Below are 16,141 nucleotides of genomic sequence, written 5' to 3' on the forward strand. Positions count from 1 at the left end.
TGAGAGAATATCTCCTTCACCATCCCTGTCTTTTCTTTATCATAATGCCTTAAATAGATAGACACACTTATGAATTTATGTCCATTTCCTCCTTCACCTTTCTGAGCCTTTTCTGTGATTCCTGTTTCCATAGCAACCTGGCCTCTTCCTGCCCTTACAACCACAGAATCATATAGTGAGTACGGAGCTGAGCTGCCCTTGGCCAGATTGCTGCTTGTTGCGGATCTGACTTCTGGGTCACAGCGCTGCTCATGGTTTTCCCTTGTATTAAAGCAACAGTTGAGACTGCATGGCCGCTGCTCACCAGTGTGGCTTTCTGAGCATGCTGTGTCCTTGGCCACGAAAGCAGACCGGGCACCACCCAAGGAGCTGGGGTGGTTATGTAAAGAATACCTGTGCATGAGGAGACTTCTCAAAATTTATCCTCAAGTCAAAATTAGAAAAGGATTAGAGAAACCCTGACGAGACAAAAGAACAGCATCTCTTCCCAGCTTTCATTGTCCCGCCCCACTGATGCTCACACACACACACACACACACACACACACGCCACACGCTCATATAGCAGTAGCTAAAAGAAAACGAGGGAAAGAGTAGGAAAAAATGGCTATTTGGAGAAAGGCAGAGGGTGAAGCCAAGAAGGAAGACTGGCTGAGTCCTGACAGCCTGCCTCCGTGTCTGGCCCAGCGGGGGGGGGGGGGGGGGTGTCCACAGAGCACATGGGAAGGAAGGGCGCTCCCGGTGCAAGAAAAAGCATGGCCCAAAAACCGGGCAAGCATAACCGGGCTTGCTCAAGTTTGTGTATTGAGCATCCAGATGAAAGTTCTGGAATTCGTCTCCTGATGATAGAGTTGGGGCCAGACCATATCATCTTTTCCGTTGTGGAAAACATTTCACTTCATCACAGCCCTAACATGCTCCAAGCTAATCGTTTTAAAACTCGAATGAAGTATGCTGTGGTTAGGCCTTAAATCCCCTGACAGATCAACTGTAGATGTGCGTGTGTGTGCGTGTGTGTGCGTGTGTGTGTGTGTGTGCGTGTGTTTACAGTGTGGGTCCTCAGCTGTGTGAGAGTTTTAGGTTTTATAACATGTCTGAGTGCACCAAAAAGTGGCATGCATCCATGAGCAGGGCTGGGGTCTGGCCACAGAAAGCAGAAGAAAGCAGGTGTGCACAGTACCACTCCCACTCCCGGGCCAGGCTCTCCACACAAAATTGAACGGAGAAGAAAAGGTTGTCCTGGTTCTGTGTTGCATGGAATGGTGTTTTGCCTACTGCAGAGCATAGCTAAGGGCCTGTTTTCTTGGTGTTCTCTTCATGTGTGTGCTGCAGTGAATTTTAATTCCTGACGCTTTTGAGGTTTCATTTTGCCCGCAGAGCAGAGTGGGTGAAAATGAACTGTGCTCACGTGGGTTTAATTCAGATGATGGGTTTTTGCATTTGGAAAAGGAATGCAACTAACAGGACCTTTGTTCTTCTAACAACAATGCCCCCATCCCTTCTCCTGTGTGCAGTGTGTGTGCCAGGCGCAGGGGAGAAGGCCGCCTTACACATTTGCACAAGTGCTGTCATATTTAAGGTGCCTCAACGTAAGTCCATCTTCTCTGGAAGTAAAATACAACCTTGGATCCATATTTTTCCTTAAGGAAGAATTAGATATTTCTCCCCTGACATGTGCTTAATTATTAAATATCAGGCATTTCTGCCCACAGATAAAATGTTTCATAGTGTCATCCAAAGAGGAGAAAGTTTGAGTTTTTTATTTTAAACCACTTGGCTACTGACCCAAATTGTAGGTCCCAGTGGATACCGAGATAAAGGAAAGACAGTCACAGTTGGGCAGCAGCCTGTATGTAGCATGAATGCATTGCTCAACAGGAAGGCAAAATGCTGCACAGCTGAATGGCAGTGGAACTAACAGCACAGCAGCTAGAAGCACACAAAATCTTCCAATCATCAGTCCGTTGATGAGGCTGGAATGAAAGAATGTTCCGTGTGTGTGTGTGTGTGTGTGTGTGTGTGTGTGTGTGTGTGTTTTGATCTAGTCACAATTATGAATGAATGAAGGTGTCCTAAATAAAATCAAAGGATAAACTTCTCAGTTGTAAGAATTCCTACAGGACACCAGTGGTGGGCATGTGCAGAACCTGTGTGTGTCGGACGGTAAGAAGCTTGCACGCTATCAGCTCACAGTAGCAAGGGAGCACATACCTTGGTTAAAACATTTCTCTCAAAATATTCTTAAGTAGTTGGGCAGAGTGATATCTTCACCTCCCGTCTTGGCCCTTCTTCTCTCCCAGCTTCAATTGGCAATAGCCAAAACTCCCCTCAGCCTATGGAAGTTGAGGTGGGAAACCCAAAATGCCTTCTAACAAAATAAGGTCATTCATGTCACATTTAAGCAACAAATTGGAGTGTAAACACAACATAGAACGAAAAGGAGTGTGGATAAATCCAAACAAGAAAACGATTTTTTTCCTTGTAAAAGTCAAAACGTGTCTTATCAATGTAGCCACAGTTCTAAAGAGTTAACTGTCCCTACAAACGCTGAGCATTTGTTTAACATCAGACTCTCAGCTTCTTGGGTTAGGGGTTTCGTTTCTGTTCACTGTTGATGGAGCTGTTGCCTCAACCACCAGAAGAACACCTATTTTCTTCCTACACTGACCTCTTCCTTTACATGTGTCGTGGCCCCTGGGATAACTGGGGCACATGAGTAGGGAAGTGAGGAAAGATGCTCAGGCCCCCTCCTCTGCACCAAAGGAAATGAAATGACTTCTCTTGACGTAATGTGCCGGCCTGTCCTCACAGAGCTCAGTCTATGCCTTAAGCATCAGGGGACTTTTCCTTCACGACCCATGTTCTGTTTCCCTGCCCTTGTTCCCCAAGGATGCCGAGATGTTTCTGGAACCTGTGATAATGACTTGCGTTTTCTCTTCCTTCAGCAGTTTCCGGATTGACTCTGCCAGCCGGGTCCTGACAGAAACACCTTCCCGTTTTAAAGCCACTTTACATGCTCCTTGACATGTTATTAATATGCAGTGTTGCAGCTGTATCTAATGCTTATTGGTGTTAACCAAATGCTCTTTATGATTTATTATTCTCCATTTCTGGGCGGTTTTACCGTCCTCCCAATATTTCCTATATATGCTGCTAATTTAATTTGATTTCTCCTTTTATTTAGTCTGTGATTTTGTTGTTGATTTTTCTCCCTGCCCATTGTTTACATCAGTTTTTAATTTTTTTGTATTTTCCATGTGACCTTCTCCACTTTCCTTTCAACCAATCATGTGCGTGCGTATCATGTGACTTTGTCATGTGGCTTGCATGGTGCTGATGATGTCGTCCACGCTGGTGAACAGAAGGTAAAACTCTTTGTTCTGATAAGTGAAATAAATCTGGGACCACGGCCTGGCACCCAGGGCCTGCTCATTGCTTCCCGTCTCAGATTTCCTAAGTAAAGCCATTTGGGAGAGTTCCTCTTGTTTTCAATTCACAGGCAGAACTCATCATTCTTTGCAGCCTTCACATGACAATTTGATACCAAGACAGCCTTTGGTTTAATGTTTTACTTTAAGAATTTGGCCATGCAAACTGCTATCTACAGTAAAACCACTTAGCCACAGCACAGTTTGCAAACTTGAATTTTTACCAGATAGTTCGCAAAAATTATTTCCCAGAAAACAGTTTTGTAAATTAGCTTTATGACATTGTTGTTTAACTTTATCCAGTAGTTCAGAAAGCCACAGTTAGTCTAAAATGAGTCGTATTTACATGAAAATGTGAAAATGTATTTGTTCACAACAGTGAAACCCTATAGTTGCAAAGGTTGTATTTGCTTAAAACCAATGAGAGTGCTTCATGAAATTCATGCAAATTGAGGACTTTCTGAGATGAGAGACTTAAGAATTTTGAACTAGAGCAGTTTGCTGTGATCACTGAGGTGTCACTAGTCAAGAGCGACCCTCTCCCGGGCAGGGGGGACAAATCAAAGCCAGTCACTTTGTGTGACCATGACAGGAGAGCTCCATGTGACCAAGAAGCACGTGATTGGCCATTACAGCAAAGGAGATAAAATTGTAGGCTAATTAAGTACAGAGCAGTGACTAAATAATTAGTTAATATTGCAACTGTCACAACTTTGTGAAAATATTTCACGATTACAGAGAAAGGCAGCCCCTGCTCACAGCTTTCCCGGCGAAAGCGAACAATGATTTCAGAACCTTGGCCCGGGAGTCATGTGCATTCTGCTCTCTTCTCACGGGAAATTTTCTTCAAATCCCAACCTGAGACACATACAGGCTGCACTGATCACAAAAGCGAAACTAACCCCAATAACGCCCAGTGTGCCCATGCATGCGAGGGCCCCGGTTGACCTCACTTCTCTGAAAACTGATTGGGCGACATCCACAGGAACAAACCCATCCACAGCTCACCTCGCATGCTCTTCGCTCCTGGTCTGTCATTTCGTTGAGTGCTCCCCACGTGTGTGAGTCCTGTGATGTTCCCTCTCCCACCCCCTCCACACTGACCAACTCTGAGGACTTTGGCTCTCTCAGCATGGCCACTGTGTCCCCATTTAGTCCCATTTACATCCGGAATCCTGGAAAGAGGTCTTAGAGCAGAGCTGTCCTTATTTCCCCAAAGCAGGGAAACATCGGATCATATATTTTACATACTTTAAAAGGTATCCTAATGTGTGAGTCTTAGGACAGGGGATGTTGGGAACCTAAGATTTTCTTAACTCCAAGTTCCACCCCAAATACTGTGGTTTCATCATTTCCCCAAGGGGGATCAGGCTCCTTTAGACCATGATGACTGCTCAGAGGCTGATGTGCAGGGACAAAGCCTGGACATTCCCCCTGAAATCTTAGTGTGAGCAGACATTGGGTTGAAACCTTTTACTTTCTTTTTTAAGAACAAGCTTGGCCAGCACAGCCAGTGTGGCTCAGTGGTTGAGCTTCGACCTATGAACCAGGAGGTCACAGTTCAATTCCCAGGCAGGGCACATGCCTAGGTTGCAGGCTTGATCCCCGGTAGGGAGCATGCAGGAGGCAGCCAATTGATGATTCTCTCTCATCGTTGATGATTCTCTCTCATCGTTGATGATTCTGTCTCTCCTCTCCCTTCCTCTCTGAAATGAATAAAAATGTACTTTTTAAAAAAAGAAGAACTAGCTTGGCCATTTCTGTGCAATGCTATCGTTCAGAATGAAACAAAGCACAGCGTTCACAAGGTAGAAACTAACCCTCAGATTAGTTAGCGAGCTCTCCCAGACAGCGTCAGCAAGGGACAGAATGTTTGAAGATGTTTCCTGCAGCTGCCCTAGAAACACACTTTAGCAGTGTTCTCAGCTGTCAGTGAAAAATGTGGCCAGTACGAAAACGTTCGCCGAGAGCCTGTAGCATTCCACAGCCGGACCCTCTCCTGCCAGCGGCAAAGGGACAGACAGGCAAAGGACTTGTCATTGAGATGAGAAGCAGGAAATGGCCATTATTAATAAAATTTGAGGGGACGGAGAGATTAGAGCAAATAACATTTACGGGGGAGAGGAATAAAGCTTGTTAGTTTATTGCCTCCTTTCTCTGGGCACTAGTTGGACCTACATGCGGGGGGTGTCAGTGAGCAGGGAGTCTCTTGGGCAGTGGGCTGTACACCCCACAGCTGCTGAAATCCAATTGCCTGGGGTGCACTTAGCATGTGCAGGAGGATCTAGCTACGTCCCCTGGGGTTCCCACCCACAGTGTTCACTGGGCCCAGCAGCACTGAATTAGAAGGGAGGTGAGAACAGGCATTGAGCACCGGGCCCCAGCAACTCTTGGCTCTGAGCCTCCGGAGCTTTGGGTGTGGCAGTTCACAGCAGGGAAGCTCAGGCACCTGCCAGAGAGCCCAGCAGTGGGTTTGCTGTGGGGACCTCAATGCCCCTGAGATGGCATGTGTCACTGCAGGGCCTGCTTCCACCAGTGACTCCGTCAGCTACTGAGGACTCTGTAAATGGGACCCCTCCCCCACCAGCATGTGTGTGACCAGCAGCCCCTGCCCCCCTCTCATCCCCCCCCTCCCCTGCTCAGTGTGCTGCATGTCGGAGCATGGATCCTTCCCCACCCTCATAATGATCTTTTTTTTATTTAGCTACTGACACTGACTCGTACTAGGACATGCTGGTTCTGATGAACTAAACTCTGTAACACCCACTCTTCCTTCTTAGATTGAAACATCACTAACCACCCCTTCCACTCCCTCCTTTATTTTTACAGCTGTGTCGGATGGCCACGGTCTCGGGCAGCTCGAATAGACTTTCCACCAGGGCTTCTGCTCTAATTGCCTCTGTTCCCAAGGACTCCCTGCGCTGCTGGTTGCCAGGGTGGAGAGCTAGTGCCAGGGGACTAGGGCAGGCAGTGAAGGGTCGGCCCAGATCCGTGGACAGGGGACAGGGACGGGGGCTGTGGAAAGTGCCCACATCCCCAGGGTTCACTAGTGTGAGGCTCCTCCCAGGAGTACTCTGCCCTCCAGGAGGTGATGTAGAGCATGTGCCTGTGGCCTCAGAGGCGGGAGCCGAGTTAATTGTTGGCGATAGCAGTTATTTCTGTCATAACTTCTTCAGCCCGGATCGGCCCCATAACCACAAGCCATACCTTTGTGGTTATATTTTCTTTTTAGGATGATGAAACAAAGATAATTAATCTGTTGGTGTTTTCATGATACCCACGAGAAGGGAACTGGTATTTTGTGGTTTGGTTTGTCAGAGTTCATTTGTGACTGGTTAATTTGTATTTTGTGGGAACCTTTCCTTGCCCACCCCTCCCCCAGCACACACATTCACATTCCTAACTCCTGGGAAGTCCCACGCTGGACGGGATTTGTGAGCTAGACGCCTCCGTGAGCTTGGCCACAGGGAGCTAAGCATCCTTTCTCCGTACACTGGGCACAGTTCGAGGGTCCAAGAATGTATGCAGCACAGATCACGTTAGATTGGCTTGTGTGGCATCTAGGGCAAAGTGTTGGGTCTCAGGAGGGAGACTTAGTGTTCTAATAGCTCTCAGTCCTGATTCCCTTAAGGAATTTGCCGGTCCCCTAAGGACCAGTCAAACTCCTAACCTCTTGATGTGTTTGTGAATGTTTCTGAGTTGGAAAAATCAAATAGGCTTCATATTTAAACAGCTAAATCGTGCATGTTAGGCTTTTTAAAACAATGAAAAGGCATACACAAGTGGGAACAGGAGTTAAGATAAACAAAAGAAACAATAATTTTAATTTTAATGCTAGACAATCCTACTTGATAGACAAAGAGAGAGGTTCTAACACAGCCCCTACATCCACAGTGGGTTTATCTCCGATGTCCAAACCTGCGAGTGCTGGGGGAGAGAAAGCAGAGTGGATGAAGGGAGACGCCAGGTTGACCCAGCCTTTCTCGGGGTGCCTGTTGGCACCTTAGCCTTTCATTCAGAAGATACAGCTCCTGGTGTCGGGCTTTTTAGAGTAATAAGTAGTAGACCGTTTTCCTTCTAAACTTCACAAATGCTGTCTGACTGCCGGGGTTTGCTCTCACTCCTGCTGTGGAATGCAGACACCCAGCAGCAGAGATCTGACCCCAGAGCTTCTGCTGATGAGGGGAAGGACGAAGCTGACTCCAGGTTCAGGGCACAGTAGCACAATAATTCCAAAAAAGAACCTACAATCTGCAAGGCCAGAAATACGCATTTAAATTGCCGTTTATAAGAGGAATTCGTAGGACCTGCATGTAATATTTCTGACTATAGGTGGTCTCTATGGTACAGTCTTTTTTATTTTCTTGTGTCCACAAGTCACATTCTTCTAGAAAATACCAGAATTGCTTGATATTTCATATTTGTTATTGGCAAGGTTCATTTTTAAGGTACCGCTGTTTTAGTCTTTACAGAAAATATTTTGGGGGGAAATAAGACTCGCGGCTGAAGCTAAACTCAGAGGGTATAATTAACCCCACGGTTTTCTTGGAGCAACCTGCCTGTTGCTGCTGAACTGCAAACCAGCATTTACAAATAATTACAATATTGGTTTTGCTGAAATTACCCATAATGATTTCAATCAGAGCAGCCACCGCAGATCAGAGTGCACGTGGGGACCCTCTAAATACTCTCCTCCCCTAATGTGTTCTGCAGAGCAGGGAGCCTCCTGAAGGCCACGCCCACTCCTTTAGCCTCAGCTCCCCTCCTTCTTCAGGCTGGCTGGAGACTTCTTTTTTGTTTTTGTTTTTGTTTTTGTTTTTGTTTTTTATTTTATTTTATTGTTTAAAGTATTACAAATAATAGTACATATACCTCCTTTTTTTTCCCCATTGACCTTCCCCCAGCCTCCCCTCCCCCCTGGCACAGAGAGTTCAGGAAATAGTTCCTTTACTCCTTACCTAACCTTTAAAAAAATGACTGGCAGTAAACATTTAAAGATGCATAGGACAATTGATTAAACAAATCCTGCTCTTTCCACATCTTGATGTGCCTACGATAAGTAACACAGCCACAAAGTGGGTCAGAATCCCTGTGATGTTCGTTGAATATGCACTTCCTTTAGAAATACTGTCATAGGAAGGTTTATGTTTTTATACATGGGCCCCAGCATTTTTTCATTGATTATAACTCAGCTTTTTTCATGTGTCTTATTCACCTTTGAAACTCCAGTAGCTTACTTGGTACCTAGTAGGTACTCATTGTATACATTTGTTGAATAACTCATATTTAAAGCACTCTAAATGACACACCTGAATATTATATGATATAAAATGCTCTAAGTTATGTGGGGAAGTAGTACACACATATCAGAGTATCATGGTTGTCACTGAAATAAAATGATAGCAAGTTATAGTGTTCTAACTGGTAAATGTTACAACCATGTTCTAACTGTGATATAGTGTAGTGGTTTTCTCTGTGATCCCAATGATGTTTTTCTGAAACATACAAAGACTAGAGGCCCGGTGCACAACATTCCTGCACTCCGGGAGGAGCGGGGGGGGGGGGGGGGGGTGTCCCTTCAGCCTGGCATGTGCCCTTTAGCAGTCCAGAAGCCCTGAAAGAATGGCCGACTGATGACTTAGGGAGCGGGCCTAAGCCGTCAGTCGGACATCCTTAACCCTGCTGCAGAGTCAGGAGAGGCTCCTGCCACCGCCACTGCGCTCACCAGATGTCAACCCAGCTTGTGGCTGAGTGATGCTCCCCCTGTGGGAGCGCACTAACCACCAGGGGGCAGCTCCTGCTTTGAGCATCTTCCCCCTCGTGGTCAGTGCATGTCATAGTGATCAGTTGTTCTGCCATTTGGTCGATTTTCATACTACCCATTTATTATATAGAATAGGAGAGTGCCTTCATCAAAGCTGTTGGTTTATACAGGGATTCGTTGGTGAGATTTTCATTCATATGTCTTTGAAGAGACTTAGGTTCTCTTTTAAAAGATAAGACTTTTTAAGGTAACTTAAAAAATTTTTAAAGGACCATTCTGTGCCAAGAAATATAGAATTATTGATTTTGGGGTGCATTTCCTAAAAATGGATGAATATCCTATATTTCAAATTCTGTCTTTTATAGTGTCATGGAAATAGATGTGGTGATCTTACAGTCCATCAGGGGCAGTGGCCATGGTGTGTCACAGTGATGTCAGAGTGAGAGCATCAGGTCCAGGGCCTGTATTTTCAAGGCAGCAGCCCCCCGGACTCTCCTGCGGCATCCTTAGCATTCAGTTGAAAGGGATCTCACAGACATCAGAGAAAGCACCTCATCTAAACAGATATCCCCCAAAGTAGAGGTCCATGTTTGGCAGTATCGGTTCAGCCTTGGGAGCCCACCCTGCCCAAATCTGAGAGGAAATAATAATAATTTAATCTCTATTTCCCTTCCATGGTGCCTGGGGAAGGGCTGGGTCCCTGCCCAATGGGTGTGTTGGAAGGGCCGCTGATGCCGCCTCCTCCCTCCTCCTGAAGGCAAACAGGCCACTCTTCACAGAGTCTATATCGCGTTTCTGGGTACAGAAACTTATAATGACTAGTGTCCATATCCATTCAGTGCCAGGTCACCAAGTCCCTGGTTTGCCTGGGTCTAACGGTTTCTCCAGAGCCTAAGACTTGGTGTGATAACACCTGGAGAGTCTCAGGCCATCCAGAGTGAGTTGGTCACCCTAACCAGCCAGAGAATAGCATTGTAAAGTTCCCCTGCATCTCCTACATCCACCGTTCAGCACTGGTGAGTGACACGGAGCGGGCCTACTAACCTGTACTCCCTGGCGTTTCCTCTCAGCACTGGGTATTCATGGTGATAGAAGACCTAACTGGATTACTAAGGCTTAGAACGGGCCAAAAGAACGTGAAAAGCATACATGCCTTGACATTATCTTCTAAATATTCTCCATGAGTCATTGGGGCCTGTGACTACAGAATGTCTTAAAAATAGGACAAGTTTTTGCCTGAAGCCCTTTTATCTTTTTTATTTTTGTTTTTCTTTTGTCTTAATCACTGGTAAAAAAACAAAACAAACACATAACAGGCACAAATACTTGGTTGCTCAGCATTAAGGTTATGCATCTTCACTGTCGCAGCATTTATGTGTGCCCTTTGCTAGCACTTCCCAAGCCTACATGTGCACACGGATTACGTGGGATCCTGTTAAAATACGAGTCTGCATTTCTAAGGAGCTCCCAGGTGACGCACACACCGCTGGCCCAGGCTGGGTACCAGAGCTCTCCTGAGCTTTCTCTCTGCTTCCTCTTTGTCTTAAAGGGAGAGCAGGACACAGGGCCGTTTTGGGGTTCCCAGAGTAACTGACCCAGGACAGTGGGCTGGAGGGCCTTGCCAGCAGCCTTCTCACAAGTTTCCAAAGGTACACTTGGGGTGCTGAGGTCCCAACCGTATTGACAAGCCTTTCCTGGCTCTTGTCTACGTCTGTGGTTCTGTCTTCCAGAGCACAAGCCCAGGCAGCTCAAGCAGAAGGTCTGTTTTCTGGGCTCTCCCAAATGTTCCACGTGAGGCCATGAAACCGATTCAGAGGAGACTCGCACAGGAAGTGCAGCACTTCCAAGTGTGCTAAGTCTTCATTTTAACTTTCCATAGCACACATTTCTCACCTCATTGCTTTCAGCGTCTACTAATGAAATAGTTTATCGTAAAGTAAATCAGTGCCTTGCTCACTGACAAGCCCCCCCCACACCACCCCAGCAGCCTGTCGCACAGCACATCTTCCCTCTCGGCCTTGGATGCAGCGCTGCCCACTGAGCACAAGCTGCAAATAAAGACACACAGGGACCTTTTCTGCTGAAAATTGCTAAACACATTGTTCTCTCTCTCCTCACAAAGACGGGGGCTTCGTGATTGTTACTTTAAGACAAGGTGTTGAGGATTATCTCAATCAGCTGAGCCATAAATGCAGCATACATAAGAAACTTACCTTGGCAAATTGTGCTTTATTTAATCACAGCCAGGAACTTAAATTATTTTTTTAATGTTATTACTTGGATATCCAGAGAAGAAACTAGGCTGCTTTGAAAAGATATTTTATGCATGTGAGCTTTCTCCTTAAATGCTCCCGTTTTTCCATATTTCAGGCCATTCCATTTCTCAAAATATCAGGTTTATAAAAGTTAAGTCTTCAGTTGTAAGAGCATAGCAGCGAAAAGAAAATGCAGATTCCTGGGGGAAACAGGAACAAAGGCCCAGCTCAGGAGTGTGAAGGGTTGTGCTTCCAGGGAGCCAGTTGCCCAGAACATCCCCAAAGGGCCTAAGTTTGGGCTAAGTCTGAGGCATCTAACTGGAATCCAAAGTCTTATGTTTTCTGCTTTTTAACCATTTGAATTTCTGAGAAAGCAAAAGAGCCCAGCCCCACCCCATCAGTGCATCCTTCCTGATGGATGGGTTTCAGTTTGTGGAGGAAAATGTCACGTGAACCAACTGGCTGTTTCAGGGGAACCCAGCGCTCCTAAGCTCGAAGGGCAGATGGGAGAGGATGGCAACTCCATCAAGGTGAACCTGATCAAGCAGGACGACGGCGGCTCCCCTATCAGACACTACCTGGTCAAGTACCGCACGGTGAGTGCCCCTTCCCAGGGCTCAGCCCTGCCCCGAAACCCTGACACACACCGTGGTGGGGCAACCACAGGCAGAGCCTGATGTGGCTGGACAGACACGGGTCCCAGGTCCAGCTTTGCCCCTTACTGGGCGGGCTGGACCATCACTTCGTGTGTTGGGCCCTGATCAGGGTTCCAAATCTCAAGACTGACCTACAGCTGTTAGTTCATGTCCACACTGGGACCATTCCAAAACCTCCAAAATGGCTGTGGTGGTGAGAAACTCATACCCTGACTGGTTTTCCTGCTTCTTGAACTTTCGTACAAAGTTATTTTGCCATTACCCTGTGCTTTTTGCAACTGCTATCTAATCACTGCATCCTCACGGGCCAGGTGCTGTGAGTACATGCAATTTCTCCCCACAAGACCCTATGAAATAGGCCTCACGGTGACCGCCACACGTGGCAGAGGAAGTGAGGGCTGTGCAGTCAGGAAGAGCCTAACCTCTCAAGGCCGGGCCAGCCAGGTTTGAGACCCAGATCTGCCTGATGGATGAAACTGGGCAAGCTCCCTCGCCAGCTCTTCACCCCACTGAGCTGTTCTAATCCTGCTAACTATGAGTGTGGCCCTAAGCCTTTTCTTCCTGGTTGGCTCAGCACCCATCTAAGATTTCCATCATTACACCTTTCACCCCCAACCCCCAATTTAGAATCTCTCTCCTGTTTTGGTTTAAGAATGACCCTTGGCCATTGCCAGCCGTGGCCAGTTGCTGAGGCAGGGTCAGAGCACTGGGAACAGTCTATTGCTAGGGTTTCTTACTTAGGAAATACTGAGCACAGAGCAGTTGCCTTCCTTCAACTAGCCCCCAAGAAAGGCTTTTTCCAGGAAGATGACTTACTCCTTCTCCCTTTGGATCAGCCCTGTCGAGGCGGAGGGGGAGCCCTCACCTGGATAGGTCACACACCGCACAGAGTCCTGGAGGAGAAGCAGGTGCTGGGCAGACGCCTGGCAGCACTGGAAGTGGACAGGGCTGGGGGTGGGGACGGGTGGAATCCTCCGGCTGTTGTTACACTGATGTGGCCAGACACACATGGAGTCCAGGTCCAGCATGTGACCCAAATACATCATCCAGTCTCCCCAAACTTCCATTTCTTCTTTTGTAAAATGGGAACAAAATAGCTTATCGGGTTGTTATAAAGATGAGTTATAATATATGCAAACCGGAAAAGTGACTGGCACTTGGAAACCTCCGTGCCTGGTAAATACAGTAATTACTGCTAAGGTGCCGGCTGGGGCGGGAAGTGCCTTCCGTGGAGGCCTCCTCAGGTGTCAGTTTTCCAGAAGAATCACTGTGGCTGTGCCAGGCAGGTCTGAGCTGGAAAGACAGCTGGGGCAAAACACGGAGATGTGTTAGATTTCCACAACCTTGACCATCCTCTGAAAACTTAGTGTTTGCTAAATATCATTAATATATATTAACATGTATTATATGACATCATGATTGCTTTATTAAATACGTGCTTTACACACTGGTTGTCTCTTTGGTAACAATGTTTGCCAACGAAAGAAGCTTTTCAGAGAAATAAGGGGAAAGACAGCTGAATTTCTTTGTTTTCAATTAAAAAGGGACCATATGCCCTGACCAGTTTGGCTCAGTGGATAGAGCGTCGGCCTGCGGACTCAAGGGTCCCAGGTTTGATTCGGTCAGGGGCATGTACCTTGGTTGCGAGCACATTCCCAGTAGGGAGTGTGCAGGAGGCAGCTGATTGATGTTTCTCTCTCGTTAATGTTTCTGGCTTTCTATTCCTCTCCCTTCCTCTCTATAAAAAATCAATAAAATATATTTTTTTTAAAAAGGGACCATATGGTGCATATGCACAAGCAAACTTCCAGCACCTCCACTTCCGGGCTAGATGCTGAGGAAACTAGCATTCCCTCTAGCATTTCCCCACAATGGTGGTGGCCACGGCCCCTTCCTGAAGACAGGTCTTTGGCTGGTGCCAGTCCTTCTGCCTGGAGAGATGGCTGTGCTAAAAGATAAGTCTCCCTGCAGCTCCGCCATGGGCCACACCACCTCCCAGGTGACACTAGAGCGTGTTCTGCTCTTCTGAGGAGCAGCTCATCCCTTAGTAAACATTTGCCAAACGCTCTTGTGAGCCCAGCCTACACCTCTCTAAAGACTGTGAAGAGGGGCTGAGTGAGCAACTGTGAAACCATCTGAAGACTTTTCAGGAGTTCGGCCAGCCTCCTTGTTGTGTTAGCGAGGAGGTCACCTGCCAGTGGCTTGATAAACTCCCACTCAGAACAAGCTCATTGGTGCGGTGAGGGATATAACTAGAAAGAGCATTCAAGGAGAAAAAGGGACCCTCTACCGCCAGCTGCGGATTTTGCCCTGTGCAGTGCTCTGCTGAGCTGAGTGTACCTTCCTGTGGGCACTCTGAGTGGCCCAGGATTGGACCTAATGGTAAAATGTACACCTGATACTCATGTCCCACTAGCAACCACCACTGTTTGTGTTTGCGAACACATAAGGTTGACCCCTTGACGTGTGTAATCCTTAGGGTTTGTCAGGCTGGTAAAGAGTAAACACCACATTCTATCATTAATTTTTATTTTCATTACTAGAGGCCCAGTGCACGAATTCGTGCATGGGTGGGGTCCAGCTGGCTGGAGGGGAGCGGCCGCGGGCGGTTGGCCGGCAGGCCCCACCCCCTATTGCAGTGGTTCTCAATCTTCCTAATGCCACAACCCTTTAATACAGTTCCTCATGTTGTGGTGACCTCCAACCATGAAATTATTTTCGTTGCTACTTCATAACTGTAATTTTGCTACTGTTATGAATCTTAATGTAAATATCTGATATGAAGGATGTATTCTCATTGTTACAAATTGAACATAATTAAAGCATAGTGAATAATCACAAAAACAATATGTAATTATTACGTGTTTTCCGATGGTCTTAGGCGACCCTGTGAAAGAGTCGTTCGACCCCAAAGGGGTCGTGATCCAGAGGTTGAGAACCGCTGCCCTATTGGGATGGGAGGGGTTGATTGGGGCGGGGCCATCCAAGGGGAGGGGCCCTGGGCAGTTGGGCGGCTGGACCCGCCTCCTGATCAAACTCCTGGTTGAACTCCCAGTTGAGGGGACAATTTTCATATTAGCCTTTTATTACATCGGATTTTGCACCAATCATTATTAACACACCAAAGTTCTTCTGTTAGCTAGTCTCACCAGTGTTCTCACCTAATCCTGCCTGGTGTCTTGTGTCCTTCCTGTCGGTGTCTCCCAGAAACTCTCTTCCGAGTGGAAACCAGAGATCAGGCTCCCGTCTGGCAGTGACCACATCATGCTCAAGTCCCTAGACTGGAATGCTGAGTATGAGGTCTACGTGGTGGCTGAGAACCAGCAGGGGAAGTCCAAGGCGGCTCGTTTTGTGTTCAGGACCTCGGCGCAACCCACAGCCATCCCAGGTACGAGCCCTCTGCTTTCCGTGAGTTCCCCGCTTGGAATTAATGCAGTGCCGCCCCTCCTAATGTGCCTGGACAGCCCTCACAACGTGCTTGCTTACAGCCATCCTCATGATCGGTTCCCATGCAGCGCTTAGTGTTGCTTCGTACCTACCTGTGCAGTGGTTTGAGATGTACTGGACTCCCAGGAAGGCTCGGCCCAGCATCCTGGGCAAAGGCCCTGTGTCACTTGGCCTCAAAGGACTGATGCTGAGCCCATCCTGGGGAGCCCTTGGGTGGGAAAAGCCCCAGCTCCTGCCAAGCCTGGGAAGCTGAGTAAGGTTCCTTTGTGAGACCTTCTCTGCCATCTGCCATTTCATACGAGGACTATGTACCTGTGTTAAGCGCTTTCTATCTGATGCTTGCTTACCTGCACAGCCATGGTCCAAATCTCTTCTCTTTGGGGACCCTCAAGAGAAGGAAGACCTGGTGCCGAGTTCATCAAAAATCCTATCTGCCAAGGGTCTTGCAATTGATTAAATTGAACCACTTGAAACAGAGCAAGTGGAAAAAATAGATACTGGGAAATCCCATCCATGAAAGATGATCCAGTCTGCTAGAGATCATGATGGGAGCAGTAGGAGCTGCAGGTCCGTCTCTAGGGATGCAGGACCA

General features: G+C 47.2%; 1 protein-coding gene across 15 annotated transcripts in view; it reads left to right on the forward strand.

Annotated features, from left to right (window-relative positions):
* NCAM1 (neural cell adhesion molecule 1) overlaps nucleotides 1–16,141 on the forward strand; it is a 328,014-nt gene that overhangs the window by 294,079 nt on the left and 17,794 nt on the right. For 10 of the 15 annotated variants that reach the window (XM_036324388.1, XM_036324389.1, XM_036324390.1 and 7 more), the window contains 2 exons: nucleotides 11,918–12,042; nucleotides 15,310–15,490. In XM_036324388.1, the coding sequence (XP_036180281.1) occupies nucleotides 11,918–12,042; nucleotides 15,310–15,490 (306 nt within the window). Of the gene's footprint in view, nucleotides 1–133; nucleotides 176–3,361; nucleotides 3,365–11,917; nucleotides 12,043–15,309; nucleotides 15,491–16,141 lie in introns of all 15 variants that reach the window. The other 5 variants (XM_036324387.1, XM_036324392.1, XM_036324397.1 and 2 more) reach the window with 1 other exon arrangement.

This window comes from Myotis myotis, unplaced genomic scaffold (genome assembly GCF_014108235.1).
Source record: "Myotis myotis isolate mMyoMyo1 unplaced genomic scaffold, mMyoMyo1.p scaffold_m19_p_10, whole genome shotgun sequence".
Lineage (NCBI taxonomy): Eukaryota > Metazoa > Chordata > Mammalia > Chiroptera > Vespertilionidae > Myotis > Myotis myotis.